At 38.9% G+C, this 20,643-nt stretch overlaps 1 protein-coding gene across 2 annotated transcripts in view; it reads right to left on the reverse strand.

The window, feature by feature from the left end:
* The window catches only part of CCDC50 (coiled-coil domain containing 50), a 77,926-nt gene that overhangs the window by 29,159 nt on the left and 28,124 nt on the right, over positions 1-20,643 (reverse strand). For both annotated transcript variants that reach the window (XM_068977401.1, XM_068977399.1), the window contains exons 2-5: positions 14,144-14,206; positions 13,182-13,308; positions 9,895-9,985; positions 167-284 (exon numbers count right to left, since the gene is read on the reverse strand). In XM_068977401.1, the coding sequence (XP_068833502.1) occupies positions 167-284; positions 9,895-9,985; positions 13,182-13,308; positions 14,144-14,206 (399 nt within the window). The remainder of the gene's footprint in view (positions 1-166; positions 285-9,894; positions 9,986-13,181; positions 13,309-14,143; positions 14,207-20,643) is intronic.

The raw sequence follows: 20,643 nt of genomic DNA on the forward strand, positions 1-20,643 counted from the left end.
TTCACATTTTACAGCCATAAAAATGACTCTAGTCATCCATCTAAAGAACAGATGGATTCATTAGATAAGATAAAATTTCACCACAAATCCAAATGGGCCCTAGAGTCACTTTACAGACAAATTTAAAGGGTGTCTTGCAACTGAGTCTAAAGACAGGAATTGTTACCTCCATCTTCATAATAGTAACTATCACCATAAGCACTGACTCCAGAAGACTCCGGAAAGTGTTTCTTTCGCTTTTTCTCTTCCTGTAACTCCTTTTCTTGCAAGAGTCGAGCAATGTCCTGCAAATACAGAGAGAAGAAAAGTAAATGCTTCAGAGAAAGAAGAGATGCCACACAGCAATCCTACTGGTCAGTGGCTTGACATTCCACTCCCAGGCTTTTGCGGTTCTGCCTATGGTATTACGCTCACCCTGTCCAAATGTCAAAGACAACTGCTCAACAGGAAGCGCGTAAGATACAGATGAGGGAGAAAGGTTTTTTAACTAAATTTAAATCTAACTCAACCTGAAGATATTAAAATACAATATTCCTAAAACTGGTTATGGAACAGAATTTTTAAAACACATATTTATGGGCCCTTTTTCCAAGATGATGATTCACTAAGTCTGAATGAGGAAGACTGTCATAATCTATAACCTTTTTTAAAATTTATTTTAAATTGGAGGATAATTGCTTTACAATATTGTGTTGGTTTTCGCCACAAAATAACATGAATCAGCCACAAGCATATCTATGTCCCCTCACTCTTGAACCTCCTCCCCACCCCTCTAGGTTGTCAGAGCACTACATTGAGCTCCCTGTTTTATACAGCAACTTCCCATTAGCTGTTTATTTTATATATAGTAATGTATATATACAGTGATTTCATTTCATTAAAAAAAAGTTTTTTAAAGAATCTTTCAGCTGATTGTGATTTAGCTTTGCGATAGAGGATGGCTGTATTAACTAAAAAAAAAAACCAGAAAACAGTCCTCCTCCTGTCTCCCCTATGTTCCATCTCCAGGCAAGTTTTCAGCAGCTGCTGAGTGGCAAATAACATTCTGATTTCATCCCCTAAAAAATCACCACCCCACTTTGAAAACAAGCAATACACAAATAACTATAACACAATCAAAGTGTAAATGTCTCAAAAAAAAGGGGGGGAAATGCCAATGAGTGCACAAAAAAAGGAATACTACTTCTGCTTATATGAATTGGTTCAAGGCTTTACATTAATGTTAGGTTTTAAACAAAGAACTGGATTCCAACAGGCGAGGGAAGATATTCTTTGCTGAGAACAACACCAGCAAAGTGATATTTTAATGGACATCACTCTAGAAAACAACCAATAGTACGTGGGGTGTTAGAGAAAGATGAGGTTTAACAGACAGAGGCTGGATGCTAGGCACTCTTTATAGTCAATTTTTTAAAATATAAATTTATTTAATTGGAGGTTAATTACTTTACAATATTGTATTGGTTTTGCCATACATCAACATGAATCCGCCACAGGTATACACATGTTCCCCATCCTGAACCCCCTCCCTCCTTCCTGTCTGGAGTCTATAATGTAAAGGATGAAAAGTTCCTAAAGATTTTGAGCTGGAGATAGAGTTCGGAATTTGAAGACTATTTCTATAAAAGGCCCAATAAAATAGCACATAAACTTTGTTTATGTACACTTTAAAAAAAAGAAGATCCCAAATGTGACTAGATTCTTAAAGATCTTACAAATATAGCAACCGTACTCACTGATACAAATGGTAATAAAAATCACAGGCAGTTCTGAGGGGCTTACTTCTGAGGCAAGAATTAATCACCATTCTTTCTGCATTTTTCTGAATAAGTCAAATGAAGAATATACTAAGACTGCAAGGCAAATAAAATTCATCTGAATGACTTAATTTCTCTTATATCAGTGTAGAAATAAGTTGGATGCTGAGGCTAGATGAATTAGCAGAGGTTATCAGTATACTTGGAGGGCTTCCCAGGTGGCTCAGCAGTAAAAAATCCACCCGCCAATGCAAGAGATGCAGGACACTTGGCTTCCATCCTCGGGTCAGGAAGATCCCCTAGAGGAAGAAATGGCAACCCACTCAAGTACTCTTGCCTGGAAAATGCCATGCAGAGAGGAGCCTGGTGGGCTACAAACTATGGGATTGTAAAGAGTCGGACACAAGTCGGCTGAGTGACTGAGCACGCGTGTAAGGACACACACACCCATGTACGTGGCTTCTAATGTTCACGAAATAGGCCTAAATTCAAATTTATGTTATTAACATATATTCTGTAACTGACTTCAATGCTGGAAATTTCTCATGAAACTGTGTAAATACACACATATATTTGATAAGTTCCAGGAGAAGGCAATGGCACCCCACTCCAGTATTCTTGCCTGGAAAATCCCATGGATGGAGGAGCCTGATAGGCTGCAGTCCATGGGGTTGTGAAGAGTCAGACACAACTGAGCGACTTCACTTTTACTTTTCACTTTCATGCACTGGAGAAGGAAATGGCAACCCACTCCAGTGTTCTTGCCTGGAGAATCCCAGGGATGGGGAGCCTGGTGGGCTGCCGTCTATGGGGTCACACAGAGTCGGACACGACTGAAGTGACTTAGCAGCAGCAGCAGTTCAAGTCAGAGATGCTTCAGAGACATTGGAAGAAAAACATTAACTATTAAAATGAATCTCTTTGGGCCTGAATTCTTTATCTATAAAATGAAGAGTCTGAACCAGTGAACCTCAAAAGACAAATGTCTTAACATTCCAGTACACACAGTAATAATTCTGGAAATGTTACTGGGTGCCCTCCTCTGTGCCAGGTTCATTACATTGATGCATTACAAAGCAATATAGTAATCAGTTAGGGACGGGTGTGACAAGATAATTTATTCTCCTCACACTAATATCTACTTCAGAATTTCCTAAATCCATATACATCTTACTAGGAAAGCAGGAAGAAAATGTAAACACTTCCCTCAACTGTCATGCTAACTGAACACCCAACACTGCATTTTCTTAAGTGGTCTGTTTTACCGAAAACAAAAAGTCCCCCTTTATGTAACTGAATAAAAATATAAAGGAAAACTACCAGGTCCAACTGCCAGCCAAAATTATTAAACTGCCCTCCAGGGACTTTGTAATTGCTTTCCTGCTATCAAATTTATTCCTAATACATACCTAGTAGTAGGGCACTTTCTCAATGTGAAGAGCCAAAAATGAACCAAAGAGAAGCAAAGTGATACCCGTTTTGTACAATGTATTAGCTGGTCAAAAAGAGTGCTTTTAACCAAGTAGAAAAATAATAATCACAATGTGTCATGCATCTCAGCACCCAAACCTTTGTTCTTTTAACATCTCCTTTTTTTTTGAGTAAGCTTCTTCTGGCTGAGAAGAGTAAGAACAGCTAGCTGTACTTGAGGTGGGAAAGGAAAAAGGATTTCAACGGAAATCTGCTGCTATCCTATAAACCACGGCTCAGCCAAGTCAGCTCTCTTCCCTGCTCTCCAACATTACTGCACAGTAGGTTTAGTTAGGTGATTTCAAAAAAAAAAAAAACAACTCCCCTGAAACAAGCTAAAGACAGCAATTATTAGTCACCATGCTTGGATGCAGCTTAGTCACCCCTGACATAAACAACCTCCTTGATCCTCTGCTTCCTTCCTGTTAAAGGTTAGTCTACAACAGCATTTCCCAAGCTGTTTCTGAGAACACGGGTATCAAAGATTTACCAAAAAAAACAAAAAACAAAAAACAGAAAACATGTATTATATCTAATTCTTTAAACACATTGGCTCATGTTAACATCCTAATGAAAGAAAAGTAATGTTATCTTCTTGCAACCCTGGAATTTCCAAATTTATTTTGTGACAGAGGTCTTTTTGTTACATAAAATATATACACATATATAAACCTTACTAAATTAGTGTTTGACAAAATATAACTCGGGGAAAAAACAAATCTAAAAGAACTCCAAAATCCTTCTGAAGTCACATTCAATTATTTTTTAATTAATAATATTAATCTGGTAGACTTACTTTGGGTTAATATGAGAAATAACTGTTGTGCAGAAGACTTTCTCTTTTTTTAATTTATTTTTTAGTTGGAGGAAAATTACTTTACAATGTTGTGCTGGCTTCTGCCATACGACTAATCAGCCATCATTATACATATATCCACTCCCTCTTAAGCCTCCCTCCTCTCCTCCCACAGAAGACTAAGTAAACACACTTGTTGAAATAACACTCATCTCTGGAAAATGGGAAGCTGTGAGCATAAGCAAAGGCAGAGTTAAGGATTCCTGAAATGCTACAGGAATTCTATGTCAAGAAAAAAAGATTCACTGATTCCTTTCAATGGCTCACATATTCTGCTAGAGACCTCCTACAGAGAAATAAGATACATGGTCATTATCATTAATGTTCTTGTCCATTTAAGTGCTAGAAGCAAAATGATTAACATAATATAAGACATGCAAAGATGAGTGCTCTAAGACAGACATTCACACAGTGAGGTGCAGAGGAGCCCCATGCAACTTTCTTAAGTAGAAGACGAATTACTGAACTGTTGGATCCCTTTGGGTACTTCTATGGTTTATACAATTTTATATCAGGGTTACTTCTCCCTTAAAGTTTTCACCACTATCCTAATAGTAGTGGGATTCAAAATGAGAAAATCTTGGGTTTAAAGACAATCTAAGGGAGATGTGAAAATGTGACTGTCAAATGACTATCAGAAGAGTTAAAAAAAGGAAATCCATTCCATTAGATTGCTAAACTTTTTTATTACCTAGCAATTACTGTATTAACATCTAACTCAGTAGGAAATGCAAATCAGGTATAATCCCAAAAGGGTTACTCTGTAAGACCAGAAGAACAGACAGTACCAAATTCATGGCTGTAAAAACACCAATATAACTAGGATAAAAGAAGAGAATAATTTTATCAACCAGAGGCCTCCCACTCACTCCCCGTCTGGCTATATATGTGTAAACTTATTTTTAAAGTGCCAATAACATAGGGAAAAAAATTACGTAGTTTAAATTATTACTACCTGAGATATTTTCTAGATATTACCAATTTACATAGATATATTTTTAGACCATGAATTTCTAATCACATTAAGAATGCTATGAAAAAGTACCATGGCTCACACTAGATTAATTTTTAATGTAAAGTGGTTACTATGTTTATCCCTGAATAGTTCACATTATAAATGGCTCCAAATTGTTGGATTAGTGCCACAGATTTTTTGTTACATGGTTGGCCAAGATACTATTTATTTAAGAAAAAAAACAGGCTTTCCCTAAAATAGTTTCACATTCACACATATTTGTACCTAGGTTCAAAGGCACGTATGTAAATCAATATTCACATATACACAAAGCAGTTAAGAGCTTTATTTAAGAATCAATTCAGATCAGTTCAGTCACATCCAACTCTTTGTGACTCCATGGACTGCAGCACGCCAGGCTTCCCTGTCCATCACCAACTCCTGGAGCTTACTCAAACTCATGTCCATCGAGTCGGTGATGTCACCCAATCATCTCATCTTCTGTCATCCCCTTCTCCTCCCGCCTTCAATCATTCCCAGCATCAGGGTCTTTTCTAATGAGTTGGTTCTTCACATCAGGTGGCCAAAGTATTGGAGCTTCAGCTTCAGCATAAGTCCTTCCAATGAATATTGAGGACTGATTTCCTTTAGGATGGACTGGTTGGATCTCCTTGCAGTCCAAGGGACTCTCAAGAGTCTTCTCCAACACCATGGTTCAAAAGCATCAATTCTTTGGCGCTCAGCTTTCATTATAGTCCAACTCGCACAACCATATATGACTAATGGAAAAACCATAGCTTTGACTTGACAGACATTTGTTGGAAAAGTAATGTCTCTGCTTTTTAATATGCTGTCTTAATACACTGTCTAGGCTAGTCATATCTTTTCTTCCAAGGAACAAGCATCTTTTAATTTCATGGCTGCAGTCACCATCTGTAGTGATTCTGGAGCCCCAAAAATAAAGTCTCTCTGTTTCTGTTGTTTCCCCATCTATTTGCCATGAAGTACTAAGACCAGGTACTATAATCTTAGTTTTCTGAATGTTGAGTTTTAAGTCAACTTTTTCACTCTCCTCTTTCACTTTCATCAAGAGGCTCTTATTTCTTCTTCGCTTTCAGCCATAAGGGTGGTGTCATCTGAGTATACGACGTTATTGATATTTCTCCTGGCAATCTTGATTCCAGCTTGTGCTTCATCTAGCCCAGCATTTTGCATGATGTACTCTGCATATAAGTTAAATGAGCAGGGTGACAATATACAGCCTTGACATACTCCTTTCCCGATTTAGAACCAATCTGTTGTTCCATGTCCAGTTCTAACTGCATATAGATTTCTCAGGAGGCCAGTCAGGTGGTCTGATATTCCCATCTCTTTCAGAATTTTCCAGAGTTCGTTGTGATACACAGAGTCAAAGGCTTTGGCATAGTCAATAAAGCAAAAGTAGATGTTTTTCTGGAACTATTTTTAGCTATTTAAGAGTTTTAAGTTATTTATTTTTTTAGTTATTTAAGAATGACTCAATTAAATCAACTAAAAACACATTTCTTGGCTTGATTAAACAATATTGACAAATGCTAAACCTGTGACCAAAGAGAAAGATCCCAATAAAATTTGCCCACCCATATTAACCACAAACTCATGTGATTATGAGGTAAGTACTCCCATAAACTCAGTCCAGTATTGCCAAAGGCTACATGTGCCTTCAATAGGGCGCCACGAAAGAAACGCTACTACTACGATATTCAAGACAACATGTAAGAGTTTAAAAAAAAAAAAAAAAGCAAGGAAGACAGGAAGGAGGGAAAGAGGAAAAAGAGGGAAGGAAGGGAAGAAGCCACATGGTGGTAAGAGTATAGATCTTTTTAAACTCTTCTACATCTGTCTCCCCAATGGAAATGCTACCTGCCTACATTTGTGCTCTGTTAAAAAACACAATAAAATTATACCACAAAGTTAGACATGCTAATTCACCCACAGAAAGTCATATAACTCTACTTCTCATGAACAATGTTGTTCAGAAAAAAAGTATCTATCCCAAGAGGAAAGAATCTTGAATTCTACATCGGGTTGTTCTGGATGATTGTAAGCTACAAAAGAGAGTTAACTCCAAAAATCTGTAAAAAGAGATCTGGATGAAAATCCAGAGAGGAGTTTTCCACAGCCCTGCTGCTGGATAAGAATTTATTAGTTAAGCAGACTCTACAAGGAAGCAGAAGAGCACAGAAAGAGGGAAAATATAACAACAAAAAAAAAAGAATCCGGAAAGTTGACGAGTAACAGGCAACGCAAAGTTGGCCAGAAAAATTAGCACTGTTGTTTCAGTCTCCACTATGAGGCGCCTTGGACTAAATTATACAAATAAGCATCATCATACATCCTTCAACATCAAACTTAATGCAAATTTTATTTAATATTAAAACAGTCTAGTCAGCTGGAAATCAAATTTTTCTACAATTAAAGAACTTCTTGACAGGACAGCCATATTCTAAACTAAGGCATCAGTGAAACTCAAAAAAGTCTTGAGTTTTTAAAGGCTAGTCTCATTAAACCTCCATAACTAGATTTCTCATCTCATCTCTCCATTGCACTGGACAAGGGGAAACATTTCAGTAGGTCAAACAGTAGTGGAGGTAATAGGAGGCCTGTAAAGGCAAGAAAACCCCTAAAGATTCCTCAAATCATACCATATTGGAATACACTTAACTCTGCTTATTTCACCCCCACCTATTTATTCAGCACATATCTCTCTATTAGAGAAATCAGAGTTGTTACAAAGGGAGAATGGTGGGGCAAACACCTGGCGAGAAAGCAAAGAGGAAAGAACAACTATTAACTTAATATGTAGCAGAGACCTTAAATACATGATTTTAAACTTCACAGCAGGCCTTTAGGGTAATGTAGTTATCATAACTTCTTCAGTTTGGAACCTGAGGGTCTACATGGCTAAATGAGATGATGAAAGTCTCAGCTCAAAGTTAAACAGACAAGATTCAAACTCCATAGTTTACATGTTCTATGTTGTGTCACAGTATACCCAAGTCAGAGGCAGTCAGAACTGCAGAGCCATTTCTCTGGCATCTTACTATAGTTCAGAACTGCAGAGACATTTCCCTGGCATCTTACTATAGCCGGGGACCAGTCATTCATATACTTCTTTAAGACTTAATTTCTTCATCTGAGAAATGCAGTTATTCACAACACTGCATACTTTATATAGTATAACAATGAGATTATTTATTGTGATTGCTATTTAGATTCCACAGGCATCTGTTTTCCCTAATACTGCTTTCCCCTGAATGGAAAGAAAAAATATTACAGGACACCAGGAGCATTTATAAGAAGCCAACTTCATTACTCTGTGATTTTTAAAATAGAAGCTTTCCTGTCTATAAAACATAATCACTTCTTTCAGCTTCCAGACTCATCTCCAAGGAAGTCTTGACTATAGAGAAGCAACACATCCTGCAGTAAGAAAGAGCTCCTGTGTTGACAACAGAAGGATGAAAAGGAATCCCTCTTTCTTACTTACAATTCTGATCATCACATAGTCATGGTTTGTTTCTTAAAGAAATAGCCAAATACACTCACACCAGGTGTCTCATACTCGCCTGGCATTGAACAAGGAGTTCCAGAGGAACAGAGTGGCTCAGTAGGAGAAAGAGAAGATGCAGGCTGGTTCACTGATAACCCTGAAATATCTGTTTAATAGGGTGCTTGTATGTGCCAGTGTGCCCAGGAGAGTACACAAAATTTCTCAGTACACAAAATATCATATGGTCATTCTACTATGAAAAATGATAAATCATTTTTTTCTTTATTATAAGTTAAGACAAGGGCCAAGAATAGGAGAATAAGTATTAAAAAACCAGACACAGAGTCAACACAATGAAAAAGGAATTGTTTGTAAGAAATGCTGAAAACATAACACAAAAGCAATGATCAGTAAGTACAAATTCAAGTCTTTTCACAAACCATATACTACTGCTAATTTTAGTCATTTTCAGCTTAAAGACAATACAATTTAAAATATATATACAGAATTAAATGGATCACTGTTTTGAGGGAGGGTATCATAGGAAAGTGAACCCACTAACAAAAGAGAGGGAGAGCAAAGACCAGTCCAGGACTCCTATTCAGGCTACATTCAAGGTTTGCTCTCCCTAAAGTTGTGGGAATAACCCATAGACAGATATCTTGTATGGAGCTGAATTACCTCTTAAAAATTCATTTATATCAAGAATTTCAGAACATGACCTTATTTAAAAATAGGGTCTTTCAGACAGAATTATTTAAGAGAAGATCATACTCTATTAGGGTGGGCCCTCAATCCAATGACTGGTGTCCTTACAAGAAGATGCAAGGACAAAAAGATACAGGGAAGAATGCCATGTGACAACAAAGGTAAAGACTGCTATGATGCAACCACAAGGCAAGGAATGCAGACTGCCAAGAGCCACCAGAAGCTATGAGGAGGCAAAGAAGGGATCTCTGCTAATAGGTAGCATTGCCCTGCCAACACCTTAATTTCAATGTGCAACCTTCGGAACTGTGAGAGAATCAAGTTCTATTGTTTTACGCCACCATGTTTGCAGTGATTTGTTACGGCAGCCCTACAGAAATGAATCCACACTTTTTGTCAAAGTAACCATTATCATCTTTTACGATTTTACCACTTAAACAACGACCAAAGGACAATAAACGGTGGCCCGTGGACAGGGCAACACCTGGACTATGCACCCCCAAAAAGGGAAAGCTCTCCTGCCCACCCAGCAACCCTACACTAAGCCTGTGAATACAGAGAGTCAGAGCTGAGCAGCCCTCCTCCACGGGATGGAGGGGCATTAAACAAGTTGTACCTCATCCTTCTTCTCCTGAATGCGTCGTCTCTCTGCCTCAATAGCCAGCTTCTCCTGAATCTCCTGAGCAATTTCACAGTCTTGCTGTTCACTAAAAAACAAAGGAAAAAACAACATGAATGGAAAACACAAGGAATCATTTTTCAAACCACAACACAATTTACTGAATACTCACTATAAGCCAGGGCATATTTTTATCTTACTTAATTCTTACATTAATGATGCAAAGAGGTCAATACTGTCATATCCTATAGCTAGAAACACTTGAGGCCCAGAGTAGTAAAATCACTTCCCTAAGGTCACAGAGAAAATAAGTGGTAGGATCAGAATGTGATCCCCGGATACTATAATGGAAAGCTCCAGGCCTTTTCTGTACGATCATATCCCAGGTTTAATTCCTGGGTCAGGAAGATCCCCTAGAGAAAGAAATGGCAACCCATTTCAGTATTCCTGCCTGGAGAACTCTATGGACAAAGGAGCCTAGAAGACTACAGTCTGTGGGCTTGCCAAGAGTCAGACATGACTTAGCGACTAAACCACCATCACAGTCCCTCAAGATTCTGCAAAGGAGAGGTACACTATGAGCATAAGAACCACAAGTATCCACGCATGCACAAAGTACACATAAACAAAGTAAGAGTGAAGTCACGAAAATGCCAGTAGTACTGTGGTCACTTAGAGGTGGTGGTATGACTTCAAAACAATTTTTATAAATTTTTAATTAAGTCCATTTTCTCCAGTTTCAATAAAACTTTAAAAATGGGGAGGTGGATGTATATTCCACAGCTTCAGGTGCCAGGAGACACCTCTGTGGCTGATGTCAGTTTTCTTAACACTCAGGCCACTAAGGCAACCAAAGGTTGTTAATACTGCTGCTACCATAGTTTTGTTTTGTATTGGCATTCGTGCATTCAAAAAAGACTCACACAACATGTGCTGTCATCCAGGCACCATGCTCAACACTGAGGACACAAAACTAAATAAATCTCTGTCCTGTGCTCAGAACCCCACAATATACTTTGGTGGGAGAAACCAGACACATCATTTTGTGGGGAGAAACACGTCCTTTCAAACAGCACAACTGAATAGCAGTTTCATCAAGAAATGGGGTTTGGATATCACGAAAATGGTCTTTTGGTTTCAGGAACAGTCAGACTAGACTAAGTTGCGTTAGTTGTGTCCAACTCTTTGCAAACCTATGAAATGTAGCCCACCAGGCTCCTCTGTCCATGGGATTCTACAGGCAAGAATACTGGACTGGGTAGCCATGACCTCCTCCAGGGGATCTTCCTGAACCCAGGAAAAGTTAACAGGCAGCTTTTAACTCTATTATAGAGTGTGATACTGCTGGGGAGCCACTGTTTACATGGCCCTTACAACCTTTAGTTGTTATCTAAAGAGATATACATATGCTTAGAGCTTATTATGTAAAAGATGCTGGAACAAAACTACAGTTGTGGCTTATACAAGCAGTTCACTTGCTAAACCAGTATTCTCTTTGATTTTTGCCCTGCCAGGTGAACTTAAGAGTATCAACGAATCTAGTCTTGGTTGTATACTCCCTATTTGAAAGCAGCCTTTTGTACCTGAAAAGTGTTGGGGGTGGGGGTGGCGGTAATATCCTAACTTCTCTGGAGGAACAGAAATCCCCACATTCTATTCTAACAAAAGTGAGGGGATGAACACTATCCTTGTTTGTATAAGGAAATGGTCCTTTTCAACATGTTTGGAAATAGACAGCTGGAGATGAAAGTAGACGGGTGCACATACAGGGATGTGTATGTACACGCAGAACATGCACATCGGACAGGAAAGGGGGAAGGGAACACGTGAGAGAGAGCGCAGGCCGGAAGTGGAAACGGCAAGCTTTTTTAGTCACTAGCAGGAAAATTACTGGACAAGATACCTGGAGACCTGACTTCCGGTCCTGCCACTATTAACCAGTGAATCATGCTCTTTCATGTCGTCTCATTAGCTACAAAAGTTTTGGGATTTAATGACTTCATGTTACAGATATAATATTATAGGATTCTGAACCATTCAAACCACAGAATTGAAAATAAAAATCTACTCATTTATTATTTCTATATCCTCTTTTCATTCACTCACTTTTTTGACCTTACCAAAAAGTATTTAATCTAGTTTTAAAAATACAGAATTCTTCATGAATTTGCATGTCACCTTGGCAGTGCTCAGAGTTTTTTCCCTGAGTCCCTTAAAAACAATGACTATGTTTTATTCATATGTGTGTTCTCTGGTGCCTTTCATGGTTGAAAGGGTTATTTAGCAAGAGCCAATAAGAATGTTTATGAACAAAATAAGAAAACTGAATAAAACAATGAATAAAGTCCTCTCTGCAAATAACAGAAGAGAAAAACCCTTCCTCAAAGATGGCAAAAGTAATAGGCTCTCTCATTTATTTAAATAAGACAAATGAAGTAAATAGAAGGGTCCCTTCACTTCTTCCTTTACTCCTTCCTCCTCAAAACGATTTTGGAGTTAAGTCTACCACTACAGATTGAAGTATAGGAACCTCTCTCTAAGGAGAGATGTATTCTGTGAGCTTTCAAAACATTAAAAAAGAAGTTTAAAAAGTCTTTATGATGGAAGAGACCTTAGACATGATCTCTCTATTTAGGAGGAGATGGAGAAGTAATTTTGGTCAGACACTGAAGTTATGAAGAGAATGGAGGGTACAATTCAGAACTTTCCAGAAGATTCTGCCTCTATATAAAGAGCAAGGGGTTCTCGATTTCCCTGGCAGTCTAGTGGTTAGACCTTGGCACTTTTACTGCTATAGCATGGGTTTGATCCCTCAAGGAACTAAGATCCCACAAGTCAAGTGGCATGCCCCTCCCCCCAAAAGGTAAGGGGTTCAAGGAAAATAAGAGCAACAAACATTACTAGGAAATAGTAAAGGAACCCAGTAGACTTCAGAAAGTTCTGTGACATCCACTATTTTGCTAGTTCCCCCCAAAACCACAGGAGGCAGAGGAGACAGAGATCATTTCCCCAGTGTACAGTTAAGGAAAAGTGAGACACAGAGCTGGACCAACTGGCTCAAAGCCATCAGTGAAAAGTGTTAAGTCCTACCAGAAACTGCATGCCCCAAAACCTAGAAAGGAATTCCAACAACAAAGACAATTTTTTTTAATCAAAAAAAACTATGGGATCGTCACTGTAGGATTTATAATCTAATAGTGAAAGGAATCAAAGGGACAGACAGAAAGTCCTCTTCCCTGAAAACCCGTCCTGGCACAATGCTCTCCCACTCCCCAAGTCCTCACAGGTCTTTATAGCGCTTCTGCAGCTGAGCCTGGGCTTTCAGATCTTCCTCTTGAAGCTGCTTAGCCACCTGCAGATCATGCTGGACCAAACGGTTCCGTTGAACATTCGATGCCAAGTGATGCTCAACTGGACAGGAAGATTGGAGAGAGGAATTACAATGCTTTGGCTTATCCATAACAAACTTTTAAGAATAAACTTAAGAAGAGTCTTTCAATTAAAAAGAACTTCACAGCCATCATTGCCACGTATACTCTCAGTAACGCTGCATAATATGCAGCATAGGAGTTGGCATTCTCATCTTTTCATTAAAGAAAAAGAGAATCAGAAAGGTTAAGTCATGTGTATTTGGTCAGCAGTGGCAATGCCTAAACTTCTACTCAAACCATCTAAAGCCAGGGCCGGTGCTCCTCCTGCTCCACAAGTTGCCACTTCATTTGAAAACTACATTTTTCAACACTTGATTTTTATACTGACACACAAATTAAAAGTTCACATATATGTACTTTTGTATAACACATATAACTTAGATTTACTTTTCATAATTACATAAATATTCAGAAAACCCTACAATCTAGATACCAATAGGTATGTTTACCAATTGGTATCTTTACCAATCTAGGTAAAGGTATTTGGACCCCTATTCTTATGCCAGCCTTCTACCTACTCCTGATCCCCATATAACCACTGTATCCCTCCTATAGCATTAAAGCAAAGGAAATGGCTCAAGTCCCTCTCTTCCTCCAATACACCCAACGGTCTTCTCATCCCCAGCAGCTGTCTCCCTTCAAAACACCGAGAAGTGCATTCTTCACCGAGTGTCACCTGCCTAGACAGATCCCTTGGGATGATGGGTGGTGTACCCTGATGACTCTGTCTTCTCCCCGCCTCACCCTAAGAAATCTGCCTCAAGGCTACCACTAAAAAAGAAAACTGGAGGAGCTTGCAGGGGGCTATTACTCACTCTCTTGTTCCTGCAGGCTGTGGGCCAAGGAGTGGTCCTCCAGGACAGCAAAATCTCGGCACACTGCAGAGCACGAGGGAGAAGGGCAGACAGGAAAGCTCATTAGTAGCACTTCAACATAAAAAGAAAGAGGCTTTCTTCAGGACTTCAAAGAATCCATTCTAATACTCCAGGATGATCAACTTTATAACTGGCAATGTACAAAAGAATAATTAGTTGGTAAAAAGTCTTCATTCACACAAATCCAGACGGTATCTGCTCAATGCCAAGTACAGGTGTACCACAAAGTAACAAAATAACGGTGAGACCCTGGCCTGAGGATGAGGTCCAGAAATTCTAATCCATGTCTATAAAAGGAGGGCAAGTGCTGCTGTGACAGTAAAAGAGTTAAGAATGTTTTACATATTGCAGCTGAGGAAAATCTGGTTTTTCCATGGTCAGAAGGATCAAAGGAAATCTGGCCTATGCCTCAGTGATCCCAGGTGACACAGTGATAAAGAACCTGTCTGCCAATGCAGGAAATGCAAGAGAGGAGGGTTTGATCCCTGGATCAGGAAGATCCCTTGGAGCAGGAAATGGCAACCCACTCCAGTACTCTTGCCTGGGAAATCCCCTGGACAGAGAAGCCTGGTGGGCTACATACAATCCATGGGATCACAAACAGACATGACAGAACAACTGAACGTGAGCGCATACACACACACACACACACAGCTTATGCCTCAGCCATCTGCGGTTCAGCAGATCCTCTCCCAGAGACTTGAGCGCGCGCGCACGCGCGCACACACACACACACATACAGCTTATGCCACAGATCCTCTCCCAGAGACTTGAGCGCGCGCGCGCGCGCACACACACACACACACACACACACACACACACACAGCTTATGCCACAGATCCTCTCCCAGAGACTTGAGCGCGCGCGCGTGCACACACACACACACACACACACACAGCTTATGCCACAGATCCTCTCCCAGAGACTTGAGCGCGCGCGCACACACACACACACACACACACACACACACACACACACACACACACACACACACAGCTTATGCCACAGATCCTCTCCCAGAGACTTAGTTTATCCTGATCCTCTCAGGGAAAAACACACCTTTATTAGCCCCTCAGGCAAGAGCATATCTCAACTTAAAATGCAGTCACATTCAGTGGGTGGGTCTACACTCTCACCCGTGAGTTAGAACTGGTTCTCTAGGTTTCTCCAAATGTAGCTACCTAAAAAGAAAACCAAACCAAAAGACAGTAGGAACCTTGGAACTAAGCATCTGCCACTATCTGCCTCCACCTGGACAGCCACGCAGAGTATTTCCTGGACTATTTTTTTAGACACCAATAGGAAGAGATGGTCTTAAAGGTTCATTCCACCCAAACTGTAATTCAAACTGTTTCTTAAAGCAAACATACACATGAAGGACTTGTTATGAAAAATACTATTCTGTTTAAGGACGTGTGGCTTAGGTGATATATCCTTATTCTGTTCCAAACATGTACCTCACATTAAAGAGCAAAGTTCCCAAAGCCTCAGATGCCTTCCATGTGTAGAACTCAGGAACCTGTCCTCCAGGGCTTCTACCAGAGTTTACAGACTTTTTCCTGCAGCTCTGGTTTTGTCTGTGAGGACATTTAATTCAAACAGAATGCAGAAATATTCCTTTGCCATTCTTAGCACTTATAAACGTTTACATTCACATTCACACAGCCCTGTCTCTCATTGAGAGATAATGAAACAAAAAAGTAGGCAGAGCTTGGAGACATCAGATTACTCTGAAAAGGCTTTATGATGGAAAGTCATTTCTGACTCAACATATTAAACCAAATATCACCTCTGACCCCTGGCTCAAACACAACCTCAAAACCAGCAATTTCAATAGAAAGTCCTATTCTTTTACACCAGATATATTCTCATAAAATTTTAATAACTGAGGCCCACGTCAAAGTTCTCCCATATTTCACAGAATGAACCTACTTTTAAGAAGAGCTAGTTAAACCTTCTGTTTAATAGGTGAGGAAATGAGGCCCACAAGGAAGAAAGGACTTATTAAGGGTTTATACACAGACTGTTGGTGACAGGGCTGGGAGTCAGTTTTTGGGCAAGCAAGAATTCCTTCTGTTCTTGACACCATGACAGCCCTCCTGGACTCATGGTAGACCATGGTCAGGACAGACTGAAAGGAGATACAAGGACTAACATGCTTTCTCTAAAACACTTAGCTATTAATAATTAACATCAATTAATTAAATGGCTAGACATGCATGGATTTAGTTCATGGAAAACAAATATTCAGAATGAGTTAGCCAAAATGAATGCAATCAAACCTCTTGGCAGAAGAATGCTATTTTAATATGAGTGCTCAGTTGTTCAGTTGTGTCCGACTCTTTGTGACCCCATGGACTGTAGCCCGCTAGGCTCCTCTGTCCGTGGGATTTTCCAGGCAAGAATACTGGAGTGGACTGCCATTTCCTCCTCCAGGGGATCTTCCTGACCCAGGGATTGAACCCACATCTGTGTCTACTGCACTGCAGGTGGTTTCTTTACCGCTAAGTCACACTACCTTACTATCTGAAGTACATTTATTAAACTACAAAAGCTTTTATTATTTGCAAACTAAAGGCAGTATTAATTTTAGATTAAGACTAATTTTTTAGATTAATCTTAAACTAATGTTTTTCAAACCATGGATGGCAACCTATTATTAGATTATAAAAGCAATTTATTGAGCCTGGGACAAGCATCTCAGAATGAACAACCTGGAAAATAGAGTATATCACACACAGTAGAGGAAACTATGGTTTGGAGAAATTTTTTTCAGCTTTACATACACATACATGCATATGCGACATGCATTAGGCCACAATGTAAAAAATTATCATTCTGCAATTACATTCAAAAAAGTTTAAAAGCCACTTCAATTTATGTTATCAGGGCAAAAAGTTATGTCAAAAATATATATTTTCTATGCTTTTAATATTATGCTGAATAAAATAAAAATTATAAAATTAGTGCAGTTTTCATGTGGATAGCCATGTGAAGAAGTCAGCATGACATTAAAAATATGTTTATGGATACATATACCTGTAGCAAAGGCAATGGCACCCCACTCCAGTACTCTCGCCTGGAGAATCCCATGGACGGAGGAGCCTGGTGGGCTACAGTCCATGGGGTCACGAAGAATCGGACACGACTCAGCGACTTCACTTTCACTTTTCACTTTCATGCATTGAAGGAAATGGCAACCCACTCCAGTGTTCTTGCCTGGAGAATCCCAGGGATGGTGGAGCCTGGTGGGCTGCCATCTATGGGATCGCACAGAGTCAGACATGACTGACGTGACTTAGCAGCAGCAGTGATATAACTGAATCGAGAAAAGCAGTGATCCCTAGAGACACAAGTACATGAGCAAGTGTGCCTTTAACACATACCCTGTTCCACTGCTTTACAAACAGAGAAGACTGAAGCAAATAAGGCAAAATATTAACATCTATTAAATACAGGTGGTAGGTTCCTGGGTTTTTTATGGTATATTTTATATATATTTATTTTCTATGTTTTCTGTACTTTTTGTGATGTTTTATATATATTACGCTTAAATTCTACAACTAAAACTGTTAATATAAAAACAATATAAAACGTTATAAAATTCACATCTTTTATTTTAGTAGCAGCACACATTGCTAAACCATAAACATGATGACATCACTGACATATCATAATAAGCCAAGGATTTTATGAACTTATGATTAGCTTAATAATGACTCCTCTCAATCATTTCTTAATGTTTAAAAAGTAAGGCTGAAATATATTCAATTATTGTTATTTGACCTTCAGTCTTATTACAGTAGAGGCTGAACTGGTACCCACAAAATATGGGTATGGCCTGAGCTAGAAAAGAACCTAGAAGATCTTCCATGACTACAAAATGTACACACATACACACATCCCTAACTGCATGAGGCTATACTGCAATACACAGAGAGCCTCTAAGGTTTACTAAAAACTTCCAAATCATCATCTCATTTATACTGAAATATTACTTGCTTAATCCATAATTTCTTATACATCCTCCCTATTCCCTTTCAAAATCTTTGCATTGCTACTCTAATGCAAGATGGAAAGTCACACAACCAGCCACTACTGTGAATCAGTAACCAGGCTGGGAATTACAGAAAACACTTCTCAGTCAGGACAAGTTCAGACAGGATCTTTGCTCCTCCTCTAATCTACTTTGAAGCTAACAGCTAGAAACTCTACTGAGAATAAAGAGCATCAACTTATCTGACTGTTTCCCTGCAGGCACATTTAAGAGGAAGCACTGGACCATGGGCTTTTACCCTCCCTATTCTCAAACTTTTCCCTCCCATGTTCATTCTCATTCACCCTAATCTCAGGCTATCTTTTTTGCCATGAATAGCCAATCGCATCATTCTCCATTCTCATCCAACCCTGCAGTCTCTACATATTCCACCCGATTAGTGCTGGATGTAGCATAAAGTAAAACTTCAGGAGATGCTCATTAATAGGGAAAAAAGGAAGAAAAACTGGTCAAAAAAAGTCAGAGTTCCATAGACAAAGGATGAAGACAATATGTTATGAATAGAAAGAATTAAGCTCTGTTTTTGATGACAGCATCATAGAGGCTTGTAAAATTATCCAGACATTCAAATAAAAACTAGAAACCTCTTCCTTTCCCATGAAAAGAACAGAGTTTTAGTGATTTTTAAAATTCAGATACGTACATATATACAGTGGAACAGTTTACATAAAAGCAAGCAAGTCCCATAAATGGGAAGTAAGATTTATAGATCTTCCACCTATTTTCCTCGAAAAGAAAGATGATTCTCACTCATCTGTGGATCCCCTTAAATAAATAAACGGCACAGTATTCACCTAGTTAACACAGTTATTGAACAAACATTTGCTGAATTCTATTATTAGATGGGTTAAGTCATTTACAAGTCATCAAGGAGGTAGAAGTAACAGGTTAACAGACAAAAAAATAAATTTGACAAAGGTTATAAAGACCTATTGGAGAAAGGGATGGCAACCCACTCCAGTATTTTTGCCTGGAAAATCCCATGGACAGAGGAGCTTGGTGGGCTGCAGTCCACGGGGTCACAAAGAGTCAAACACGACTAAGTGGCGCAAACATACATGAAAACCTATAGAAAATTCTTTAGAGGCAGAAAAATGGAGCAGTTATGCTTGTTATGAAGGGGAGTGAGGGGGAGGGACAGGTGCAAGGAGTGGGGGTGACCTGCAGAGCTGTAAGAGGAAACCTTAAAGTAGCTAATATTCAAAGCCAATGTCAAAGAAAGGTTTAAGCAGTAAGCATTCTTAGCAGAGGGACCATTTAACTATACAAACTAAAAGAGGAGTAAAGAAATCATTCCCCTTTGTCATTTTTTTACCCACATTGCAAACATTCTGAAAATACAACTGCTATGACTCAATCTTAACAAGCTTCCTCCCACATAAAAATGCCTAGATTAGTAATACATTCACTAGAAACTGTATCTTTCAACTGTCTGCATTACCTTTTATGTTCTGGTATAATTTTGTGAATTATTCTGTTTTAGTGTAAATGCTATTAGTAGCAGATGGAATTTATACTCAATACTGAGAGCTGGGTTTAGGCTTGCTTTCCTTTTTTCTGTACACATGGATACACATTCTATGCATGGGGAAGATGTTTTGTCTTGAAAAGTGTGGTGATAACAGTCAACTACAATTGACATTGATAGAGTACTTTGGGGATTACAATGCACTTTCACACCTACTTCTCCTAACCTTCTGAAGATAGAGGTTTTATCAGTATCCTCACTTTATTTATGAGGAAACTAAGGTTAAGAGAAATAAAGTGCCTTGACCAAAACAACACAACAAATGAGCAAATGAATGGGAAACCAAACTGAACTATTCTCACCTCAAATACTTCTGTTCAAAGAACTCGTAGAAGAAATGGGTATTTAAGTATGTCAGAAAAGAGTGGTATTATTAAACACTAATTAAGATAAAACAAATATGAGTTAGGTTCTTTGAAATTGAGGACGAAATAAAATTCAGGTCAGAAGGTGGATTCCAAGTCTTAAAATAGAGCAATAAAAATGGGACATAGTTGACTTTATCTCACTAACAATCACAGTTGGCCTATGTTCACTTTTGAAAAGCAAGGACAAAAAAAAAAAAAATTCCTGTCATTTGTACAGTGCTTCACCGATGACCTATAAGAAAAACCCTAGGTAGTAACTGCAGTGGGAAATTCCAAGGAAAATCTCCCTTTGGGATCTAACAACTTTCCCCCATCTCCATCCAAAAATCAATGGCTTTCCTTTCCTTTGGTAAGACAGTATTAATGAATTCAAACTAATGTGTCTAATAGTTGCTAAAGACAATTTTAAGAAATGATAGCATATGTAAATCGCTAAGTTCTTGTTCACTGCCCTAGTTCACTGCCTTACAAGAGAAATGTCTCTAAA

Source organism: Capricornis sumatraensis, chromosome 1, assembly GCF_032405125.1.
Source record: "Capricornis sumatraensis isolate serow.1 chromosome 1, serow.2, whole genome shotgun sequence".
Taxonomy (NCBI): Eukaryota; Metazoa; Chordata; class Mammalia; order Artiodactyla; family Bovidae; genus Capricornis; species Capricornis sumatraensis.